The sequence below is a fragment of the Bombina bombina genome, chromosome 3, assembly GCF_027579735.1.
Source record: "Bombina bombina isolate aBomBom1 chromosome 3, aBomBom1.pri, whole genome shotgun sequence".
In the NCBI taxonomy this organism is placed as follows: domain Eukaryota; kingdom Metazoa; phylum Chordata; class Amphibia; order Anura; family Bombinatoridae; genus Bombina; species Bombina bombina.
Genome location: NC_069501.1, coordinates 1,027,709,878 through 1,027,734,546, shown reverse-complemented (window position 1 = coordinate 1,027,734,546; position 24,669 = coordinate 1,027,709,878). Strand labels below are relative to the sequence as shown.

The 24,669-nt window shown below is 39.9% G+C and overlaps 1 protein-coding gene across 1 annotated transcript in view; it reads left to right on the top strand.

The window, feature by feature from the left end:
* The first annotated feature begins 1,371 nt into the window (after positions 1–1,371).
* TFCP2 (transcription factor CP2) overlaps positions 1,372–24,669 on the top strand; it is a 124,342-nt gene continuing 101,044 nt past the window's right edge. The window contains exon 1 of the mRNA XM_053708222.1: positions 1,372–1,913. Coding sequence (XP_053564197.1) covers positions 1,792–1,913 — 122 coding nt within the window. The 5' untranslated portion in view covers positions 1,372–1,791. The remainder of the gene's footprint in view (positions 1,914–24,669) is intronic.

Sequence of the window (24,669 nt, the reverse complement as noted above, 5' to 3'; positions counted from 1 at the left end):
CTAACGAGGCCTCTTAGATTATCTCACCTGAGCGGCGAGGTTTTGAATACCAGGCCCCTAATGAGAAGTGTGTAAGTACTTTTTTAATAATAAATGACTAATGCCTATTTTTTGCTGAGGTATGTGATACCTTCCTTGGAGGGTCAAATGTAGCAAATTGGATGTAACTTGGGCAGCACTGCTCTAGATAGTGTACTGTATTTTATTAACATATTAAATAGGCCCTAATTATCAGATGCTATTGTGCTGAATAAACCATTTTTTCTGGGTGAGTTACCCCACTAGATAATGGTCAAGAGGTGACTGGGTATCCATTGTGACAGCTTCCATTTAATATTTTTCATGCAAAAATATGTTTTACATTTTTACCATAAATATGTTTATTTAAAGTGATTGTAAACTTTAACGAATTAAAGCCCAGTATCAAATAATACTCTTAAAAATAGGGGCACTTTAATTAATTAAAGTTTACAATGATGCTTATTTTTTTAAATACTGCATCTGCTGCTTTCTTTAGCAGATTGATGAAGAATCAGGCTTCCTCCAATCGTTGTGTGCCCTCTTTGGCTTTCAGCTCGAGGGGCAACGCAACGATAGGAGGAAGCAATATTCGTCATTGATCTGCTAATGAAAGAAGGAGATGAGGGCGGAGGATAGAGGTTATGTTTACTATAACTCAAATGTAAGTATTTTAAAAAATAAGCATCATTGTAAATTTTAATGAATTAAAGTGCCCCTGTTTTTAAGAGTATTATTTGATACTGAGCTTTAATTCATTAAAGTTTCCAATCATTTTAAATTCCCACAGGAATAGTGCCCTAAATTCCTCCAGTATTTGATTCATTTTGTCCTGTCTCTTAAAAATATTGTATCATTGTTGTACTTTTATCTTTTGTACCCATGGGCAGTGCTGTGGAATTTGTTGGTGCTTTATAAAGTATAATAACATAATGAAGCCATTAAACAATTTATATTTCAAACATACTACACAACTAAAGTTATGTATATCACACACCAGCATACTTTGCAATAGCATGTCCTTCTAATTTACCCACATAAGATGTATTTTAATTTTTAAACCAGTTATGGAACATTTTCACTACTAATCATTATGACATATGGTTGATATATAAATAGAGGTGTATTATATTGTTGGCACCAAGCTATGTATATCAACAGTAGCAGCTAGCACACTTGCATCTCCTCAAACCAACCAATTACCGCCGGTTCCTTGGGCACGTCTGACCCCAATGCATTGGTCAAACGTGTTTTTTCCCCTGGCCCAGAGGTTTGTCGTGTGCAACTTTTAATTGGCTAGTTGACGCCTAGTAGGCGCGTCTTCTATTGCGTCACCATCTGCGTCGTGTCGGCCACTGTTAGCTCCTCCATGTTGCCTTGTTGAACCGCCCGGCTGCTTGTCACTTTTGCGGGAGCCGGGGTGGACAGTGATACTGTAAAGGGCGGAAATCTCGCCTCCGCAGTAGTTTCATTGGTTGATCACGCGTGGACTTGCTGTTCTTCATGCGTGGAAAGTACTCACCTCGAAGCGGAAACGCAGCTCCCAGTCAGTGATTCCTTTTAATACCAATCATGATCTCGTAGGACTCTGTATATAATATCTGGACACTGAAGGATATTTCCCTTAAGACCACTAGGCACCCACGCATGTTCAGCATGCTGTCTATTTGTCACACTGAGGGCTGCGGTTCCCTCTGATTTGCTTTCGTACGCTGGCTGGTAGCTTTGTTTACTGTGTAATATTTCCTGTGCAAGTCGTTTAAACTTCCAACCATGGCCTGGGCATTGAAGTTGCCACTTGCCGATGAGGTGATAGAGTCCGGCTTAGTGCAAGACTTTGATGCCAGCTTGTCTGGAATCGGGCAAGAGTTGGGTGCCGGCGCCTACAGCATGAGGTATAGTATTCTACCAATGTGATAAGTTTTACCACTGTGATAAGAGTTTCTACACCTTAGCTGCTAAAAGGGGCTGCACCGCATTGCAGTCTTTCCTGGGTAAGTTTTGAGTTAGTGATACTTACTTTCCCCAACCTGTTTGATCCAGGGAGGTAGAGGCTACTAATGCTAAAATATCCATCAGCTTTCGTTTTTGAACATCAGTATGACACAATTTAATCTATTCAGCCAAAAATCCAACTAAATGGTGCCCTTCAATTCACCATCAAGGATAGCAATGTTTAGTCTTCACAGTCATTAAGGGCGTGTTGTGAGTGATACTTTCCAAGAATTCAAAGCAATGCACCACTGCGTTAGATGCAAGTTTAGTGGTGCTGGGTTTGTTGTGCAAACTAACTTTTGTTTGTTTTATTTTTTTATTGTGTTTTACAAAGTCAGCCTGAATACACTTCATATATTATTTAATTGGCTCGTTTGTTTTTGTTTTCTGTGTTGTGGGAAGTTAGAGACAAACACTTTTTAGAAGACAAGCAGGTGTTTTGTTAATGCTAAAATGTAATTTTATAACAATATGTTCTACTGGGGTAAAAAATAACAGCTCCCTGATTTCTCTCACCCCCCCCCCCCACTGTTTTATATATTCTCCCATCTAACTTCACCTTTATTTTCCATTTTGGTGATAAACGTTTTGCCATTTTTTTTCCCCATGTAAACTTGATGGGTGGTTTTGTAATGAACACTTAGACATTATTTTAAAATTCATGTCATTTAACATTTGTAATTTTAGTATTTTCAGTGTATTTGCTAAAGTATTTATTTTAAAAGTTATCACTGCTTTTGGGACAACTTATTATGCATGCAACCCACAGTTTTTTTATATAGTGGTCGGCATTGTTCTCTCTAGGACCTGTTTAATGGAAAAACCACCTGACTCATTTTACTGACCACCCATATAAAATTTAAGCCAATATAAAAGTGATGGTAAATTCTAGTGTTTCAAAATTCTAGGATTTACCATCACTAAAAATAAAGGTGACCTTCATTCATCGGTTTAAAAAGGAAAAGTTACCTTTTTTATTTCTCTGCAGCTTCAGAACTAATCTAACTGTCTGCCCATGGCACAGCTAATTTTTTTTAAATTTTATTTAAATGAAGTAACGTTTCCACGTCTTTGCCAATAGCCGTGCTAGCCTACGACATAATGCTAAAGGGCAAGCACGGCTATTGGCTAAGAGTTGGAAACATCACCTCATTGAAAAAAACTGAGCTGTGCCATGGGCGGCCCAGAGGCAATTAGGTTAGCGTTTTGAAGCTGCGGCGAAACTAAGGTACATATTTAAGTTTTTTGTTTTTTTTAAATTGAATAAAGGCTGCCTTTATTTTTAGTCATGATAAATCCTAGCTTCTTTGAGATGCTAGAATTTACCATAGCTATTTTTCAATGTTTGATTGCAGAAATTATTGTTAAATCTATTTTGTGAAATTATGCAAATAATTTGTGCTTTTTAAGTAACATTTAAAAACAAGTGTTAATATGTTGCAAAATATTGCACTACCCTCACCTGGCTACATCATAATGCCACCCGGCTAGCAACATGTTATGGGAAAAACACTTGGTGATCATGCAAATGCCCGGAGTGTCAGCAATTTCGCGTCTTGTGCCATCAGTTGCACTCAGATCATGCACAGGAGTAAAATTTACCTTCACTTGACTGACAGAAGTCTATGCAATGGGTCTCATGCATAGTAACTTATCCCGAAAGCAGTGCTAGCTTTTCAAAGAAACATTTTTCCAAAATGTGTTCACATTTTAAATGTACTAATTTCCCTAAAAGTAAATTCCACTCTATACCCCTTGGGGTTGAGCAATATTTAAAGGACCACTAAATACTGTTGAATTGAACAAGTAATAAATACGCTATAAAAAGACAATGCAGTAGAATATTTTCTTGTAAATTTCAAAGTTAATCCAATTTTCCCTCCCCCTATTGACACAACAGCATGTAACGTTTCATGAATGAGTGCCTGCAGCTTTTTTTAAAAAAAAATAATAAATACTTGCCTTTTTCTTTAGCAAACAAAGACCGCGATCCTCCACCATGCTCCTCAGTACTTACCTCAGCAATGACAAAACTGGCGTCCTCCAATCATGGCGTGCACCCCAGAGCGTCCATCTCGTGAGGCCACACTGTGATTGGAGCAGCCAGTTTCGTCATTGAAGTGCTAAGTAAAGAGGAGCTGCGTCCGGAGGATCACGGTCTGGGTTTCCTAAAGAAAAGGTAATTTATTTTTTTTATTTTTTAAAAGCTGCAATGTTAAGTTTAATGAATGATAATAGTATTTTTAAAAACTGGGCACTCATTCATGAAACTTTACATTCACTTTAAGGCTGTCGTGTGAATCGGGGGAGGGACAATTGGATTAACTTTACATTTACTTTAATACTATCACAAAATGCATATACATCTATACAGTGCACTTTTGTACATTCTCAGTAGGAGCTGTAGCCGCAGAAAGTGTGCATATAAAATGAATGTTCACATTGTGATGATGGAAGTATATTGGGAATCATTTTTTAAGTTGCATGCATTGCATCTGAATGCTGAAACTTTAGTGACCCTTTAAAGCAGGGCTTGACAAATTTGCTCAGTTTAGCAACCAGCCCAAAGATTTAGGAGCCAGTTTTTTTTGATGGACAAACAAGAAAAATAGAATGGGGCTGTGTGCGGCCCACTGGACTTTCCCTTCATGTTATCTGGTCCTGGGACTGATGCCTCCTGAACAATTGCACCGTCCCTTTTGCTGAGCTCCAGCCATGGTCTGTAAGAATTTGTATAGTAAGGGGCGAGGCTTGGGTGTTTAGGACAGGTTGGGGATAGTAGGCGCAGATACGGTGGTTAGAGAATGAGACAGCAAAACCTTGGAGCCAGGCCAAATTTTTGAGGCACGTGTGCTGCTCAAGTGCCTGAGGATATCTAGAAAATGATATCTAGGTAGGATCAGGAGGACTTCTTTTTTTTTTTGGGGGTCTGTGTGTAAAATATATATATATATATATATATATATATATATATATATATATATATATATATATATATATATATATATATATATATATATATATATATATATATATATATATATATATATATATATACACATACATACACACTTTTGAAATTTTAAAAAGTTGTTTGTAATCTATCTGAATCGTGAAAGATTTTTTTTTTTTATGTCCCTTTTAAACAGGGCACTAGCATAGGATGCCACCTTTGCTACAAGTCAGTTTGTGAAATATCTGCTATTATTCTGATCCCATCCACTAAGTGTTAGACCACTCTAACTTAGAGTGGGGCTGCCGAATGCTGAAGTATTTAGCACATTTAAAAACATGAAGCAGTTTGAATGCAGCAGTACTGGAATCAACTGATACTTTAAACATATATTTTTATTTCTGCATACATTAAAAAAAATACACGTAGGAAGGGGGATATCTGTATCTTTGCATACATGTATTTTTTTTAATGTATGCTGAAATAGATATAGTTTTAAAGTATCAGCTGACTCCGGTGCCACTGCATTCCCACTACTTCCAGTTTGATGGAGTGTTCAACATCTGCAGCGTTGCACCTTGTAACAGTACAGGATAACAATTCCTGCCGATTTCAGCTCCATAATAGTTAGGAGTCTGAAGCAGTCCCAGGAGCAGCATACCATGCTACTTGCATTAAATGTACGCATATCGTCTGTTACATCACTCACTGAAGAGTTTAAAACTGCCTCTGGAAGCAACATCAGCACAAGAACTATGCAGCGGGAGCTTCAGGAAATGGGTTTCTATGGCTTAGAAGCTGTGCACAATGCCTAGCCTGGAGTGGTGTGGACTTTCCAGCAGTGGAAACACTTCCTCTGGACTAAATAATCTCTCTTTGCTCCCTGGCAGTCTAATGGAATATCTGGGTGTGGCGGGTGCCAAGCTAACACTACCTACTGAAATGCATAGTGCCTACTATAACGTTTGGTGGATAATGGTCTGTGGCTGTTTCTCAGGGTTTGGGCTAGACTCCTTAATTCCAGTGAACAGTCATCCTAAAGGGATGGTGTGCTGTAAAATGTTTTTTCCCTTAATGTGTTTCAATTGACTTGTTATACCAACTGTAGAGCAGGGCTCGACAAACCCAGTAGCCAGGGAGCCACTGGCTCCTAGAATTTTATCCATGGCTCCTAACTTTTTGAGTTATTCTCCATATATCTATATGCAATTACCTCTGCCTGGCTCCTAAAAATATGTCTGGCTCGTAAATATTGTTACTGGCTCCTAAGTTTTAAACAAATTTGTCAAGCACTGCTGTAGAGTATACAATGTATGAGACTTCGCTTCTTTTGGTTTTATTTTTTTTATATAAATAGCTGTTTTTGTTCTTTGAAATCCTATTTCTTTATTTTATCACTTTCTGTACACACACATTCTTCTTTCTATTATCTCTGTATACCAAAGCCCAGTACAAAACTATTTAAAATTAACATTTTATTCCTTCTCTCCTCTCCCCGGGAGTGTAATTTCTTCTGCTGGCTATGTTTACACAGCTTTTGTTTAGCCTATTATTAAAGGGATAGTAAACACCAAAAATGTTATTGTTTAAAAAGATAGATAATCCATTTATTTACCATTCCCCAGTTTTGCATAACCAACACTGTTATAGAAATATACTTTTTACCTCTGTAATTGCCTTGTATCTAAACTTCTGCTGACTGCCTCCTTATCTTTTGACAGACTTGCATTTCAGGCAATTAGTGCTGATTCTTAAATAACTTCACATGCGTGAGCACAATGCTATTTATATGAAACACATGAACTAACGCCCTCTAGCTGTGAAAAAAACTGTCAAATGCATTCAGATAAGAGGCGGCCTTCAGGGCTTAGAAATTAGAATATGAGCCTACCTAGGTTTAGCTTTCAGCTAAGAATACCAAGTGAACAAAGCAAATTTAATGCTGAAAGTAAACTAGAAAGTTGTTTAAAATTACATGATCTATCTGAATCATGAAAGTTTAATTTGGACTTTACTATCCCTTTAAGTATAGAAACTTTCAGTATAGGTATGGCTACCACAGGCAAAAGCAGCTATTTTGTATGCCAATGCAAAGGTAAAGGGGCTATTTGTAAACCATTTAATGCACTCAAACAGGTAAAATGGATCATTGGGAACAAATTGAAGGGGCAAACATTTAGGATACACTGTTTCTTTAATGCTGGAGGATACAAAGATACTTTAGAGCAGAGCTTTCCAAACTTTTCATGTTGGTGACACACTTTTTAGACCTACATCATTTCGCGACACATTAATTTAGTTTTACTAGCAAAAAGGAGGTTAAACTAACTTGTTTTAAGAGATATGGGCACATACATAAATTATATAATAATGAAATGGATTTACAAGTAACAGTAGGTATGTGCAAGAATTAAAAAAAAGTTTAACACCAATAGCTAGTTACTATTTTAATGGGATGTATGAGGTTGATGGGATAAACACAGTTTCTGAATATTTGGTGGAATATTAGATAAAGACACTCACATTTCATCAAGCATTTTTAAGCTTCCTATCCATATATCAAGAGCAGGAGCAGCAATGCACTACTGGGAGCTAGCTGCAAAAAACCCCCACTGACTTCAGCTCAGCGTTTAAGCTGCCGCCCTCAGAGCTCGGTGAGTCCGATTGACTACTGCCCGCGCTGCATACACACTGCTATTCCACTCACTGACTATACATGCAGTCACAAGCCAATTAATTAGACTACATGTGCAGTCAGGAGTCAATGTGCCACCAATGGGAATAGTTTCAGTTCCCACTGAGTTGCACCAATAGGTTAAGATGATCTGTGTCCCCCTAGGTATCAATCATGTGTCAACCATGTGATATGCGTAGCAGGCAGGCGGAAAGTCAGAAACCTAAAAAAAAATTGTGCTGAAGCAGGGACACTCCTACACACTGCTGCCGACACACTAGTGTGTCCCGACACACAGTTTGGAAAGCACTGCTTTAGAGAATCGGATGTTTCCAAATTTGTGGCAATAGTTTGAGGAAGGCCGTTTCCTGTTCCAGCATGATTGTCCCTTGTGCACAAAGTGAGGTCCATAAAAACCTGGTTTGACTAGTTTGGTGTGGAGGAATTTGAGTGGTCTACACAGAGCCCTGACCTAAACGCCATTGAATACCTTTTGGATGAATTGGAACGCATGTTGCAAGCAAAACGTTCACATCTTTCTCCAGCACCTGACCTCAAATGCCTTTTGTAGGAACAAATTCACACAGACCCACTCCAAATCTTGTGTAAAGCCTTTCCACAAGAGTTGCTTCTTTTATAGTCGCAAGGGGGGGAGGCAACTACATATTAATGCCTATGGTTTTTGAGTGGGATGGCCAACAAGCTCATGCAGGTGTGATGGTCATGTGTCCTCATAAGTTTGGCCCTATAGTGTAATTTAATGTATATTCCTTGTAGACTTCCAAGCAGAAAATGATTAGTGACTTAAACTTCTACTTGTTATTGGCTGACTGGCTGTGTCCTTCTTAAAGGGATACTAAACACAAAATGTTTCTTTTATGATAGAGCATGCAATTTTAAGCAACTTTCTAATTTACTACTATTATTACATTTTCTTCATTCTCTTGGTATCATTATTTGAAAAGCAAGAATGTAAGTTTAGATGCCAGCCCATTTTTGGTGAACAACCTGGGTTGTCCTTGCTGATTGGTGGATATATTCACCCACCAATAAACAAGTGCTGTCTAGTTTACTGAACCAACAATTGTCTGGCTCCGTAGCTTAGATGCCTTCTTTTTCAAATAAAGATGGCAAAAGAAAGAAGAAAAATTGATAATAGGAGTAAATTAGAAAGTGGCTTAAAATTGCATGCTCTAAGTCTTTATGAATCACGAAAGAAAAAAATTGGGTTCAGTGTCCCTTTAAGAGCTACCTGTTTAAACACTGTTCTTTCATGTGTAATATGCAGTGCAGTTTTTATGTTAATGTCTAAAAAGTAATACGTTGATTTAATTCAAATGTTCAGGTTTTGCTTCCATTGCTAGTCTGTAATAAACTGCCAAATGTACTCTAAATCTTACCATGTCATGGGCTTCAGGACGCCAAAGTTTAGGGACCATGGCCAATTGTTCAGGGCGCCAATTGTTCCCAGGCACCTGGAAAAATTAATGACTGTCTTGTTTGGAGTTAAAGTATTAAAATAGTATAAATAAATTCTGGTTATGGAGCACAGTCCTACACAAAATACTGTCCTTCATTGCTCATTATTATGAAATCTAAATGAAGACTGTCGACTCCCAAGGTTTTTTTTTTTATATACACACTTGGGGGATGGATAGATAAAAAATAAAATAAAAAATAACTATATATATCTATATCTATATATCACCAGCACTAAAACTTTCAAAAAAAATTCTAGACAGATAAATAATGTATTATGAGATTGATGTAGAGAAATAGATCTGTCACTATATGTCCACCTAAAATATTTAGGTGTCCATACTGTATAAAACGGCTTCCCTAAAGAAAGATGATGTGGGTGTGTGTAGGTAGGTATAATCGTGCTGCATGTAATTGATTCAGTGAACCCTTTACACTGTTTGAAATAGATATGAAAGCAAAAATCAATAAGAGATAACAGCGCACAAATGAAGTTTCTATATACATTATTATATATATATATATATATATATATATATATATATATATATATATATATATATATATATATATATATATATATATATATATATATATATATATATATATATATATATATGGTAGCCTTACCAGATATTACCTCAATCATATGAGGTAATGTATTCATTCATCAGAAGGTAGATGCTCTTCTCCCAGGTTTTCACTGTAAGGTCACTTCTGGCCGTATTCCCGTAGGCTTTGGTCCCAGCCTTATTCCTGAGCCCTACTTGCTTCTGTTGTTGATTGGTGTGCTCCGGATTTTTTGGTAGAAACTTTCAACCTTTACTTTTTAATCCCTGTTGCTTAGTATCATTTCTGAATGCACGGCTCACAAAGTACATGCCCACAGTTAGTCAAAGCAAATCTGGGAGCTTTTTAGGTTTATGAAGGGGGACAACAAACCCGGCAAATAGTGTTATGTACATTTTACTTTTAATTTTGATTCCATCTTTGGAGTTCAGATAGTGTTATGTACATTTTTTTTTTTTTTTTTTTTTTTTTTTTTTATTTAAATATGTTTTTATTGATAAGTAGGGTACATAAACCAAAAAACAACATAAATAGCATTTGACATAAATCGAAATGAGGTTACACGCTGTCAAGTAGAGGAGGAATGAGTTACAATCAGGAACAATGCATCTAGGATAAAACTCATGAACATAATAAAGATATTGCCTAATGCGTGCCGAATAAATCTGTTGTGATGTTTTGGTCATTCTAAGGAACCATTAAAGTTTCATATTTTAATTAAAGTATCGCAGTGTATGCCATACTTAAGATGTCTGACAGTCATATGCGAAAACTAATAGGTGTTCATAATAAATATGTATGATAGGTGGAGAGCGAGGATCTACTCTATATAACCTCACATGAAAAAGGGGGGGGTAGGGGAAAGGGAAGGAATCAGAGGTGGGAGGGGGGGGGGGAAATTTTGTGTATTGGTATCTCAGCTCAGTAACAGCGGGGCACATCCCGCAGGACGACTAGGGACCCAGCCAGAACAGGCCAACAATGGCCAAGGGAGGGGGGAGCTACGTAGCCAATTTAAGGAGTGTTTCCCAAGGTTCCCATATCTGACTAAAGATAGCAGATTGGTTGTGTATGCGGAAGACATAGTCTTCCATTGATTTGATGTATTGCAAATGGTCAACCACTGCTTGCCATCGTGGGGGCTGTTGTTTCTTCCAGTTTCTGGCTATCAGCATCTTTACAGATGTCAGCAGGTAGACCAACAGATATCTCTTATACTTCGGAATCTTTTTTATCCCTATATGTAAAAGGGCTAGGCTCGGGGCATCAGGTGTCGGGAGCTCCAGTGCTGCGCAAATCGCAGAGGTCTTAGACCAGAGCGGTCTCAGTCGATCACACGACCACCACACATGTAGTGGTGTGCCAATCTCGCCACATTCTCTCCAACACAGGGGAGAGTGGCTAGGGTATATAGTGCGAAGCTTGGTCGGCACCAGGTGCCATCTGGTAATGATCTTGAAGTAAAGTTCGTATAGAGTGACACAATGGAGAGCAGCTTTGGTTAGTTGTATAGCCCTAGACCAGTCCAACGGAGTGAAGGTCAAGCCCAATTCAGTTTCCCAGGAGATCATATGCCTTGTCTTTACAAGGGTAGGGAGCCCTAGAAGAGATTGGTAGTGAGCAGTCAGGGGTTTGTATAGTTGTTGGTTAGTTTTCCATCTTATCTCCCAGATGGTGGGGGTCCTAATCTTGTCAGTCAGAAATCCCCAAGCCTTCATAAGAGATCTAAGTCTCGTGAGGTCAAAGTCTAGCTGACGAGGGATGCCAAATCTGGCTATCATATCTTGGTTTGTGAGGAGGGTTTCATTCTGGTAAAAGTCACCCAAGGAGGCAATCTCATGGGTTCTCCAGAGAGCTAGCTTGACATTAGGTAGTTCTCGTAGGAGTGACAGGACAGGATGAATGGGGGACGGATGCGGGGCTATCAATTGGTTGTGTCTCAGTTGGAACCAAGTTGTTTGGCAACCTTTGATAAGCTGGTTTGAGACTGGTATTCGAGTAGCTAAATGTTGGGGGACCCAGAGTAGGTCTGAAAGATCAATGTTTGCCGGGAGGGAAGCTTGTTCTAGTTCCCTCCACCTAGTAGGAGTTAAGGTAGGCCCCCACGCTGAGACATGCGTAAGCATGGCCGCCTGATGATATAGCTGAACGTTAGGTAGGCCCAGTCCACCTCTGGTGACTGGGGCCTGCAACGTGGCTGCCGCTACTCTCGGTCTCTTGCCTTCCCAAACATATGAGTTGAATAAGGTTTGGAAACCGCGTAAGATCCGTTCTGGGACTGGGATGGGGATGCACCTCATGATGTAGGTTAATTTGGGGAGGATCATCATTTTAAGGGCAGCTATTCTGCCCATCCATGAGATTTCCTCGTATTTCTTAGACTTCAGCTTAGGGTCTAATCTCTTTAGTAGAGTTGCATAATTCTCCTGTATCACTGTGTCCTTTACATGGGACAGAAATATCCCTAAGTGTTTGATACCGATCGTAGACCACTTAAATGAATAAGACCTCCTAAGATGTCTCTGTTCCTTCTCTCCAACAAATATCGTGTAGGCCTCTGTTTTAGCGACATTAATTTTGTAGTTTGATATTTTACCAAAGGTATCAATAATTTCAAGGAGAGGGGGCAAAGAGTCTAGCGGGTTTGTTAAGAAGAGGGTGAGGTCATCGGCGAAAAGCGCTACCTTCTGCAGGGTATCATGTATCTGAAGGCCTTGGACTCCTATATTTTCCCTAATTGCCTCTGCTAGCGGCTCCATAACTAGGGCGAAAAGAAGCGGGGACAGGGGGCACCCCTGCCTGGTCCCGTTGCTAATGGGAAATTTAGGTGAACAGAAACCCAATCCTTTAACCACCGCCGTCGGGCAGGTGTAGAGGGCTGCGACAGCAGTCTGGAACACTCTGGGGAGCCCAAAACGCTCCATAGTGCAGAACATGTATTCCCACCTCACCCTGTCAAACGCTTTTTCTGCGTCCAGGGACAGGGTGAGGAGGGGCAATTCCATATCAGCTGCTTCCATAAATATATTTAGGAGTCTACGGGTGTTATCAGTACCTTGCCTGCCCTGGATAAATCCCACTTGGTCCAAATGGATAAGTGAGGGTAGATGTTTTCCAAGTCTAGTTGCCAAGACTTTGGCATAGACCTTGACGTCGACATTAATTAGCGAAATTGGTCTGTAGCTCTCGCAGAACGAGGGATCTTTCCCATCTTTGGGAATGGCCAGAATGCTAGCCTCCAGGTATTCGGGAAGGAAAGTTCCAGTTTCTGCAACTTCCTGGTAGAGGCGTAGTAGAACCGGGGATAAGAGGTGGACAAGATTACGGTAGAATAGACCCGTGAACCCATCGGGGCCAGGTGCTTTATGAGGCTTCAAAGCGAGGATAGCCGCCTTTACCTCCTCTATGTCGAACGGGGCGAGTAGATCATCAACTGATTCTACATTCAAAGAAGGGAGGTTTAATTTTGCCAGGAACTGCTGGATAGCCAGTCTGTCTACCTCAATCCTTGAGGATTCATTTTTTAAATTGTATAGGGATGTGTAATAGGCAGCAAATGCCTTCCCTATGGCTTTTGGAGAACGAACTACGCCCGCAGGTGTGGTTATCCGGGGGATTCTAGCTTGAACCGCACGGTCTCGAAGTTTACGGGCAAGTAACCTGTCAGCTCTATTCCCTTTGTAGAAATATAACTGTTTAAGTCTCACTAGATTGGCTTGGACCCGAAGCTGCTCTCTCTTGTTGATTTGTTCTCTGATGGAACCTATCTGTTCAGCTAGGGTAGGCAAAGGAGCATTTTTGTTACTCAATTCGGTTTGCCTCAATTCAGCATATAATTTTGCAAGGGGGAGTTTGTTTTTAGCCTTCTGGATTGAGCTCATTTTAATAAAGTGACCCCTAAGATAGGCTTTAAATGAGGCCCACAGTATTTCCTGACTTGTGTCGCCCGTGTCGTTGAGTCTTAGAAAGTCTGAGACGGTCTCAATAATTTGAGGAATTTCTGTTTCAGAGAGAAAGTGGTCTGGGAGTTTCCAGGAGGGCCTACTGTCGGGGGGGGCGCAACTCCAAGCATCCAACACTTACCAAATCATGGTCAGACCATGGGCACGGTCGTATACGTGGGGTGCAGAATTGGTCTAACGTCCAGGAGTCACAAAGCAAGTAATCAATCCTGGAGTAGGAGTTGTGTGGTTTAGAGTGATGGGTGTAGTCCCTGTCAGTTGGGGCGAGGCAGCGCCAGATGTCATAGAGACCATGTTGGTACATAAGCTTGCGCAGTGCATTGGATTGAGTATTAAGGTTGCGGTCAGTAGGATAAGCTTTAGGAGTCTTTTTGTCTAAGATGGGGTCCCAAACCAAATTCAGGTCCCCTCCTATCAACAGGTGGCCTCTCCTAACTTCACTCAATCTCCTTAGAAACTTTCTCAGAAAGGGTATCTGCTTAACGTTTGGGGTATAGATTGAAGCCAGGGTATATAAGATACCATTTAGGGTACAAATCAAAATCAGATATCTACCTTCGGGGTCGCGTTCTATGTACTCCGTAGTACAGCAGACATCTCTGTGAAGTAGGATCGCTACTCCTCTTTTTTTTTCCGTGAAAGATGCAGTTTCACATATGGGATAGTGAGCTGGGTTACGATAAGGTCTAAGTTCTTTATTCCAGTGTGTCTCTTGGAGAAAAACAATGTGTAATCTATGGGCATTCAAAAAATTGGACAGGAGACTTCGCTTAGTAGGGGAATTTAAGCCCTGGACATTCAGGGTGGCTATAGTGATAGGAGCCATAGGGTTCGCAGAGTAGAGGTCTCTTTTGGGTAAAGGGGAAGGGAGGGGGGGGTAAGGAGGGAAAAGCAGGTTGCAGGAGGGGGAGTAGTTGTGGGGAAGGAGGTAGATAAGGTGTTGAAAGGAAGATAAGCTTCGCTCTCCTACTTAAGGGTAATGTATAGTGTCAAAAAGACTGTCAAGATTTAGTGTGATGTGTATATTACACTATCTCAATGAGTGCTCTTGCTAGTGATAGCAAGGAAACACAACTATCAAGGTGGGGGGGAGGCCAAGTGTGAGGCCTAACCCCAGTCAGCCATTTGTGGCTCGTGCTTCTGATCTAAACTAGCATTGGGGTTCTTCTACCGGTGTCTAATAAATCTTATTACTTGGAGTGTGTGATGGTTCAAGCATAGTAAATACATAACTCAAGATAGGTCGAGCATTGGTGAAATTCAATATACCTAAACATGGCAATCAAACTATAAACAAATAACAATCATTGGTAAAGGTAATATGATAAGAATGGAGCTCATGCAAGACCCTATAACGTGGTGAAGGGAGGGCGGGGAGGACGAAGTCAGATAGTAACAAACGGTGGATCGAAGTCCAATTTCGTCTGATCACCCCCCGCATTCCCCACCACCCATAGTGTGTGGCAGCCCTCAGGTGACAAGAGCAAAATTCCTAGAGAAAGGAAACATAAAATGACAAAAAAAGAAAAACAAACAATAGTGACATTACAAAGTTCTCAGGACCTCTGAATATGCATTTGGGAATGGCGAAAAAGCCATAAACAGTGGCGGTAAAGACATCCTGAATAATAGCAAATTACGTTACTGTTGAACCGGTTGGTAAAACTGTAAATACATAACAATCAACGCAGGGGTAGTATCCCAACAGATCAACACTTGGGTGACACTTCAGCGTGGCGAGGGGAGCATGGGGAGGACGAAGTTAGGTGGTGATACGACTAAATTATAGTCAAGCTTCGTCTAATTACACCCCAGGCCCCACATCGCCTACGATGCGTGGCAGTCAACTTGCGGATAGAGCAAAGCTTAGGGAAAGCAAACTCTCTAAAATGTCAGTATGTTTGAATATATTATCAGAATAGGGAACAATCCACAATCAATAGCAATGATATCATTTTGACACTCTAAGGTAGTAATTGAAATATGAAGGTAGAGAAACCTGATAAACAAAATTTTGCTGAAATTATCCATGAGCAGTCGTGAAGGTGGCTTTAGAGGGGGAAGATAGCCCCTAGAGGGGATATCTAAACTCTCAAAGGAAAGTGCAGTAACTCCCTACACAGGGTGCGGGAGGAAGAGCTTAGTAAAGGGGATCTTAAGTTATGTGAGGCTCATCAGTGGCACTACTGGTAGATGGGGTCTGGCCCGATCGCTGTTGATGTTTCTTCTGGGTGTTGTTTAGTCTCTGGGGAAGGGGCCGCCACTCAGGGGCCGAGGCTCTCAGTCCTCTGGTGGGATCTTTGTCGTGATGATCTCCAGGCGGATCTGGTGGTAACAATTCCCACCTCTGCATGAGTTCTCTAGCTTGTTGTGGAGTGGATACTGTATATTGGTGGCCATCCTTAGTGACGTGAAGCTTAACAGGAAATCCCCATCTATATTTTATGGCTTTGTCTCTCAACAATCTAGTGTAGGGCTGATAGTGGCGCCTTAGTTGGAGAGTGTGTGGGGAGAGGTCTTGATAGACTTGTAGGTCAGAGTACTGTTCTGGGAGGTTTCTGCCACCTACTAATGCTCGGAGTAGTTTATCTCTAAAGGTGTAATAGTGTAGCCGCGCTACAACGTCTCTCGGCTTATCTCCTTCTGCTGACCTGGGTCTCAGTGCCCTGTGTGCCCTATCAATCAGCATTTCCTGACCTTCCTCTGGGCCAACAATAGTGGTGAAAAACTCTCGTAGGTATTTGTCTAGGTCCTGAGGGAGGACAGACTCCGGAATACCCTTCACTCGGATGTTATTGCGTCGGGTGCGGTCTTCGAGGTCGGCTAGCTTGACCTCTAGATCGGAAATTTGTTCAGCTAGGCACTGAGAGTAGCCAAGCAGGTTGGTATGGTCAATCATTAAATCTTCTTGCTTACGTTCAATGGTGTCAGTGCGTTCTCCAATAGAAGCTATATCACGTTTCAGATCTGCATGGCTCTTCTCGAATTTCTTAGAGAGGGAGTCGTGGTGAGAGGCCAAGAGTGTGGTAATAGAATCCATAAGGTTGTTGTTAACCTCTTGACCAGTGCGTAGGGATCGCCCCACTGATTGGAGCAGGGCAGTCTCATTAGGGGTTTCAGCAGAATCACTGACATCTGTGAGTTCTTCATCTGTGCCAGCTAGGGATCTAGAGAGGGGTTTACTGAAATGATCCACCACTGTACGTTTAGGTGTATTAGAGGGCTTTTGTTTTCTTTTGAAAGTTTGGGGCATTTTTCGGCTCTGCATGGACATTCAGCAAAATTGAGGATAGTGATAGCACTATAGTGGTCTGCTTAAATCAGGCTGACTGGGGTCACGGCATCAAGGAGCTACCTACATAGTTAAAGGATATTTTACATCAAAACAGAATTGTTGTGGCCTGTGCTGCTATGAGGGGTAGTTAGCATACACTACTCCATCAGCAATGTTGTGGGGCTAACTGCACCAGAAATCAATATTCCCTCTCGACTCGGGGAAGAGGGATACGACCCAAGGGAAGGGGAAAAGGGAAGTGGAGGTGACCAGCCTGGACAAGCCAGGCCGGAAAGGGTGAGTCTTGAGGGATTTCTCTAGCTCAGCTATACGTATATATCTAAACACAATACAAATTAATTATGAGGAGAGCAACCTGTAAGGAAAAATAGCAGTTAGGCAAGCGGTAAGGCAGAGCAGCGATTAGTTGCAATTTTGTGTGCCCAGTATATCTACGATGTCTAAGGGCCTGAAAAGGATTAAGGTTGTTAGGCAGATTAAAATAACACTCCACCTTAAGCTGATGCTCAAGGACACCTGTGCTGACGCAGCAGCAATAAATGAACAACAACAATACACTGATAGTTGGAAGTTCTTCTGCATAAAGTGTGGCCTTAGGTGTATGTGAGAGTACAACTTTTCCCAGCAAGCAGTATTAAATGTGTGGCAGATGTAAGTTCCGTTTAGCGTGGGTAATGAGTAAGTCCCAGCAAAGTTACTTTCTTTGGGAAGGAATGGTTGAGAGAAAAGTCTCTATAACAGGGGTGCTTCTTATTGTATCTGCTGCCGTGTGACAAAGTTACATGTATGCTGGCTACTCACCGGGATCAGAGGAGATAGAGAAGGATGTCAGCTGAGCAAGCTAGTTCTTACCCGGTCTTGCAGTGGGGCACTTATGAAAAAGCTGATGGATAGTATATCTCAGGGGCCGTGAGCCGTGTAAACCGCCGGGCACTCTGCGGAGGAGCTGTAAAGGTGAGAGGGCCCCAAGATGGCGGGTCTTCGCGCCTTTTCTTAAGGCCTGCTGGAAAAGGATCGCGGTTGGTCCCCAGGGACCACAGAAATCTGGCAGATCTTCAGGGTCACCGGACCCACCGGGAGGTAGGGATGATCAGTATAGTGGTCAACCACAGGTCCGGTAATTTCAGGTATTTCAGAGGTAGTTCAGGAGAGCTCCCAAATGCCGGGCAGCCCCACTCGCGTGGGAGAGAGCAGCAGCGAAGCACTCCGGAGCGGATCCCCGACCCTCCGGAGTGATGCGGTAGGATGAGGCTCTATCAGAGGCTGGGCAGGCTAAGGCGGGTTGAGCTGTTACTCCGGAGCGGAGCCCCGACCCTCCGGAGTAGGTGGAGAGCTGCCGCACTAGCTGCGGGACCAGTTAGAAGTCTGTCCGTTGCTGGTGGTAAGTGGCGTTAGTGGCACGAGAGGCAGGCCAGTTGGTCTGGGTGGTAAGGGAGTCGGCAGTCTCACTCGGGGTACCTCTCTGGCAAGTTCGGCAATGAGCGGTGAAAGGCTGGTCTGTGTACCGCAGCGGTGCAGCAGAGAGTTTCTGCGTAGGGGAGCCCAAAAGGTCAATTTGGGTATAATATTTTGCCCCTATTTAGTGTCCACAGTGCTTCTGATAGCAAGTTGGGCAAAGGAACCCAAAAAATAAATCCTTATATAGCGTTTTATGGTTTTAGGGCTCAGGAGCTCAGCACATGCACGTCTGCACAGTTCAGTCGCTAACTCCGCCCCCGTGTTATGTACATTTTAAGCTGCAATCTATGGATCGATCTAGCCAGCAATTTGCCGGGTTTGTTGCCCCATTCATAATATTGCTGTTTAATCATAAGCATGCATTTATGGTAGGCTGTTAAACGGTGGTTCTTGAGTTCATTTCTAGCTTCAGTGATGAGGGTTTTAGTTGTTCCGTCAGTCGGGTTTTGTTTGTTTAGATTCCAGACTGTCTGTAAAAGTTGTGTATGTTTCTCTCTGTATTGTCTGCTCAATCTGGCCTTGTGTTTGAGGAACGCCCCACGGATAACACATTTATATGCTTCCCATGTGTTTGCTAACGAGGTGCCTGATGGATCATTGATCAAAAAGTATTCCGTCAGGGATTTGCGGATGTCATCTGCTATAAGGGGTATCTCCAGCAAGGAGTCGTCTAGTCACCATATGTATGTAGTAGGAGGAATGTCAGGCCAGTCTATTGTGCACATCACTGGCGCATGATTGGACCAAGTAATGGAACCTATTTCACAGCCAACCGTCATGTCTAACCCTATGGAGTCAAAAAAATCTATGCGTGAATATTTATGTGTAGTCGCGTCCCGTCGGATGCAATGTTCTCTGAAAATAACTATGTGTATAGGAAATTTTGTAGGGGCTTAAATATTAGTCTGATTTAGTTTATGGTCACATGTGTAAGAGTATGTCCATATATATATATATATATATATATATATATATATATATATATATATATATATATATATATATATATATATATATATATATATATATATATATATATATATATATATATATATATATATATATATATAATCATATTGTATATAGAAACCTAATCTGTGCGCTGTTTTCTTTCTTTCTCTAAATTTTTTTGCTAATAGTTTTTTTTTTTTTTTCCATTTGTATTGCATAAATCGTCTTAAAATACATCTTATATATCACTCATTGATGCACACAGACCCAATTATTGTGGTGGCAGCCAAGGGGTTAATAACCATTATGGTGTTAATAACACGTACATTAGACAAGTGCATTTATTGTATTCTGTGCACTATGAATGCCCAATATGGCCGTAGGCAGCAGCGTTTAGCTTTTTTTGGAGCTGTATTTCTGTGTGTAAAAGTGCAGCACACAAAAATTTGTGCAAATTTTAGATTTTTTTTTTGTGTATTGTACTTTCACATAAAGAAATCCGGCTCAGAAAACAAACGAAAGCTTACTGCCTGCGACCATATACACGGCATACAACTAATGTACAGCATGTTAAAGGGACCTTAAACTGCTGTGCACAACTACAAAAGACTAGTAACTACTCACTGTTTGCATTTCATCCTCTTCCTGTTTAAATAGCTTAAAGGTGCCAGATACTGAAGCTCCGCCATCTTAAAGCTAAGGCAGGGCTCAACAAACCTGGGAGCCACTGGCTCCTATCATTTTACCCCTGGCTCCTAACTTTTTGGGTTATTCTCCATATATCTATATACAAATCCAACTGTTTGGCTACCAAATATTCTTACTGGCTCCTAATTTGTAAACAGATTTGTCAAGCACTGAGCTAAGGTATTCTCACAGCCTGTGACAAGAAGCAGTGCACACTCAGATCTGTTATATTTTCTACTTCTTTACAGCTGTATAATTAGCTTGGTTTTTTAGGTGCATGGTACATCATGTGAGCTTTACATTTTATTGCTTTTTTTTTTTTTTTTTTTTTTTTACAGTTAAGATATTTAAAAAGCGCTCAACAATAATATATAGCAATGTACAGCTCCTGCTTTGTATCATGCTCCCAAACCTGAAGCACTTTATTCAGTTGTCAAAAAGTTGATGTCATTGATGTGTAAATGCACACTGGCTCTGTCATAAGCTGTGAGAATACTTGAGCTGCAAGATGGCAGCGCCCAGTATGAAGAGGCTGAGCTTCAGTATTTGGCACCTTTAAACTATTAAAACATGAAAATTGGTTTGAAAAGAACTGCAGGAACTGGATGAAATGCAACTACAGTGAGTAGTTACTATGCTTTTGTAGCTGTGCACGTTAGTTTAATGTCCCGTTAATGTCAAAATCAAGGTTTAAATACCATGATAATGTATTACGGGTATCAACCTAGAGGTTTATAACTCATGTTTTTGGAGGTAACTGACCAGACAAGTAACACAAAATGTACACAATGCAAATTTCTAGTCCCTCCATTTTAGTCTGGTTTCTATAGTTTGGTAAGCTCCACTGTTACTACTATTTTGTTTGTGCTAATAAAAGGTAGGAGTAAGAGAAAGGACTTGGAGATTGGCATATGAGAGGATAGATATTGAAGGACTGCCCAGTGAGGATTAGGGAATAAAGCGTCTTTGTTATATCAGTGCAGACATAACATATTTCCACTCATCGTGCAGCATAGGATTTACTCAGTCAAGCAAAGAACAGACTGAAGTTGGAGCACAGATTCCTGGCCTAGTTTTGTGAACAGATGGTGTTTGACACAGTAGATGCTATGGTACTCAAGACTGACCCTGTCAGGAAGGGCAGTATGATCAGTGACAAGTGGAGCATGCCATAGTTTTCAGAATGGGATTCTGTAAGAGATCATTGTGCCATTTGCTTTCTGTTTGAGGTTGTGAGCATGGCTGTTAATGGCATGATGCATGGTAAAGTTTCAAATGGCTTAAAGACTCTTACAAGGGCAGTGTACTGTAATACTGTTTTCAATTACTTGTTTTACCAAATTACTTTTGTTTAATATATTGGAAGTTGCTCCTTTAAATTATCTTATTTTTTTTTTGTATTTGAAATGGCTGTTTTTATTGATTAAAACCATGACACCTTGTTCTCAAGGACAATGCTATTGTTTGCCAAAAGAGTAGACCTTTATCTTATCTCTCTCACTGTCTACACAAAGGCAGGTGTGTTTGTGACCAATACCAGTTATTTCAATTGCAAAAAGAAACCTAACAGCACAATTTCCAATACAGTTTCCGGTAATACTATTATAACAAGTCATTGAAAATGCAATAAGTGGAAAATCTTAGAGTACACTGACCCTTTAAGTTACTTTGTGTCAGGTTGGCACCTTGTAGTACATGATTTGTATTGTATTATGCATGACTACCAGTAGATCTCAATGTACTAACCAGTAAATAGAATTGTTGTGTAACTTTTTTTTCTTCTGTTTCTCTTCAATGGTAGTGTGCAGAATAAATTTACATATTGTTTAAAGGGCCACTAAATATATTAGAATTGAATAGCTGACAAATACACAATCAAAGAAAATGCATTTGCACTTACTTTGATTTTGGAATGAACAGACTATTTTCTGGAAAAATGTAATGAGTTAATCAATTTTTCCATCACCTTGTATCATGTGACTGCCATTAGCAGTACAGTTTTGCACATGCTCAGTTGGAGATGGAGCCTCAAAGTGTACATATGAAAAGTGTGCACGTTATGATAATGGAAGTATGTGTTTTTTTTTTTTTTTTTTGTTTTTTTTTTTATAAGGTGCACATTCTTTCTGAATCATAGGGTTTTTAATTTGGACTTTAGTATCCTTTTAACTTGTGCTATGGTCTTTTCTATTATGGGTAAGGGCTAATTTAACATAACATTACACAATTTGGCTTGAATACTGGTGCACGGGCCCTCAAAGGCTATGTGCGTATGCCGCTGAAAAACAGTAACATTTCGCTAATTTAAGTATATGGCAAACATGTCTATTTCAAATTGAAATGCACATTTCATTTTTGACCTTTGTATCCCTTTAATGCCTCGCCACATCTACATGTAAAGTACCAACACTATTCTTTAAAAATGTAAATAAACATAAGAGTTAACAAGCATTTTGTAATTCTAATTCTTCAATAATTTCTTAGATTGAACTGTGGTATAATTGTTTCTGTTTTGTCATAAATAGGGTGGCACTTAAAAGTCACCAAGCCTGTTCAACCATAAACAAAATTCTAAGTTATCCATGCACACAACAAAGTGATGACCCTTTGTTATTTTTTAGTAACTGTGTTTACAATACAGATGTTGCTGATCATTTATCTCGTTCTGAGGTTTTAGTAAATAGTTGTAAAAATAAATAAATAAATAAATGTAACTTGGAAGTTAACAAGATCAAAGGAAAAAGGAGTTAATGCATTAGAAGTTAGTAAAATTTTCATTTTTACAGGGCTTGAGAAATCTTTAGAGAAAGTAGTTTTACTTGTGGTTCTTAATCATAAATGAGCAACACACGCTATACAACAGAAGTGAGTACACCCTTGTGCAATATCAATTAAATGTCAAATTATTCAAAATTATATCTCCTTACAGTAATTGCATTACTTATAAGTGTTACACTATGTTTTTAATTTTACATAAGAACAAAAACCCTTTTTTTTTTTTTTTTTACTACAGTATATTAAAAATACAGGCCCTACAGTAGGAAGTCGGTACACCTTTCATTACTGAGATTCAAATCTTTTATTTTTTCAATACTTTTTGTATGTCCATATTTATTTTTTAAGACTGACTAAATTTTCCTTGGCATGGAGGGATACCAGTGTTGCACACATTTCTGGAGATGTTCTGCCATTTTTCAGCAGCTCTTTGCTTTCTTTTTAAAATCCCCCAAAGGTGTTCTATTGGATTCAAGTCAGACAACATACTTGACCAGGTCATAGTTTTCACTTTTTTCTTCTTTAGAAACTCTAGTGATGTTGGCAGTGTGCTTTGGATTGTTATCATGCTGGAAAATTCCTCTTCCTGTGCCCACTACATGAAAAATTAGGTCATAATATTTTTCATTACTCAAATGATCAATCTATAAACACCAAACATACCCCCCCCAAATAAACTTGGTAGAATCTTTCTTGTAGCACCTTGCCCCCCCCCCCCCTACTTAGGTATATTTTGGCTTGTTAGATAACTGGGTTTCCCAGCATCTAAAATATGTAATTATGGCTAGTTATGTGTTCTGCAAAATATTACATTCTTATTTAATATTGCTGGCTATGTAGTAATTAAGAGGCTGCAGTAGATCTTCACACCTCAAGTCTCCCCCATGTTGAGTTATTGGCCGTAAACAATTGGACGTTTTCAAATAAGGAGAAACCGAGACCAAAGTATTCACTTTGATGCAGCTAAATAAAGGTAATATAGATGGTAAACGTTTAATGGACCACTATATACAGCAGAATCGAATAACTGACAAATACAAAATAAAAAGACGATGTTACTTTGAAATGAGCAGAACATTTTCTGGCAAATTTCAATCTTAATCCAATTTTCTCTCCCCATTTGACATGTGACAACAATTAGCCAATCACAAAATGTATATACTATGCATTGTTGCTCATGCTCAGTAGGAGCTAGGCCTTAAAATTGCATATAAAAGTAATGTGCATGGTTTTTTTTTATAATGAAAGTATATTGGAAAATTGTTTTTAATTACAGGCTTTAGGTAAATCATGAAACTTTGAAATTATCGCCCCTTTAAAATATTTAGGGAATTAGGGTTAGGGAATTTAAGGTGTAACCAGTTAGTGTAGCTGGCTGTGGGTTCACATACTACAGACAATTGATATTAATCAAGCAATGTGTAAACTTTTAGTTTATGTGGTTGTTAAATAAAAACAAAACTTACATTGTTCTAAACAAATGTTATTTTTCTTTTATCTGATCGAGAAAGAAAATTGGCCAACTAATAGATTTATGAAATACAATTTACTGCCTTTTTGTTCTGGTGGTGTCTGCTGAAACTCTGCCTTTTACCCAATTATTAACACTTATGGCTCACTTTCAGAGGTCATTCTGGTACCCATTCCCTCAAATTCACAGGGAGTTTTTTCAAGGTCTCAGCCATTACTAGATCTCATTGAGTCATCTGTGATCTGTTTTGTATGAGTATGGATTATGTAACAATTTGTCCAGTGTAATTCTCTCATTGTTTGGGTCAGACCTGCGAGGCCTCAAAACACCATAGGACTGCCAATTAGACCCCTGGATGATAGTGGAAGAGATATCGTTAGA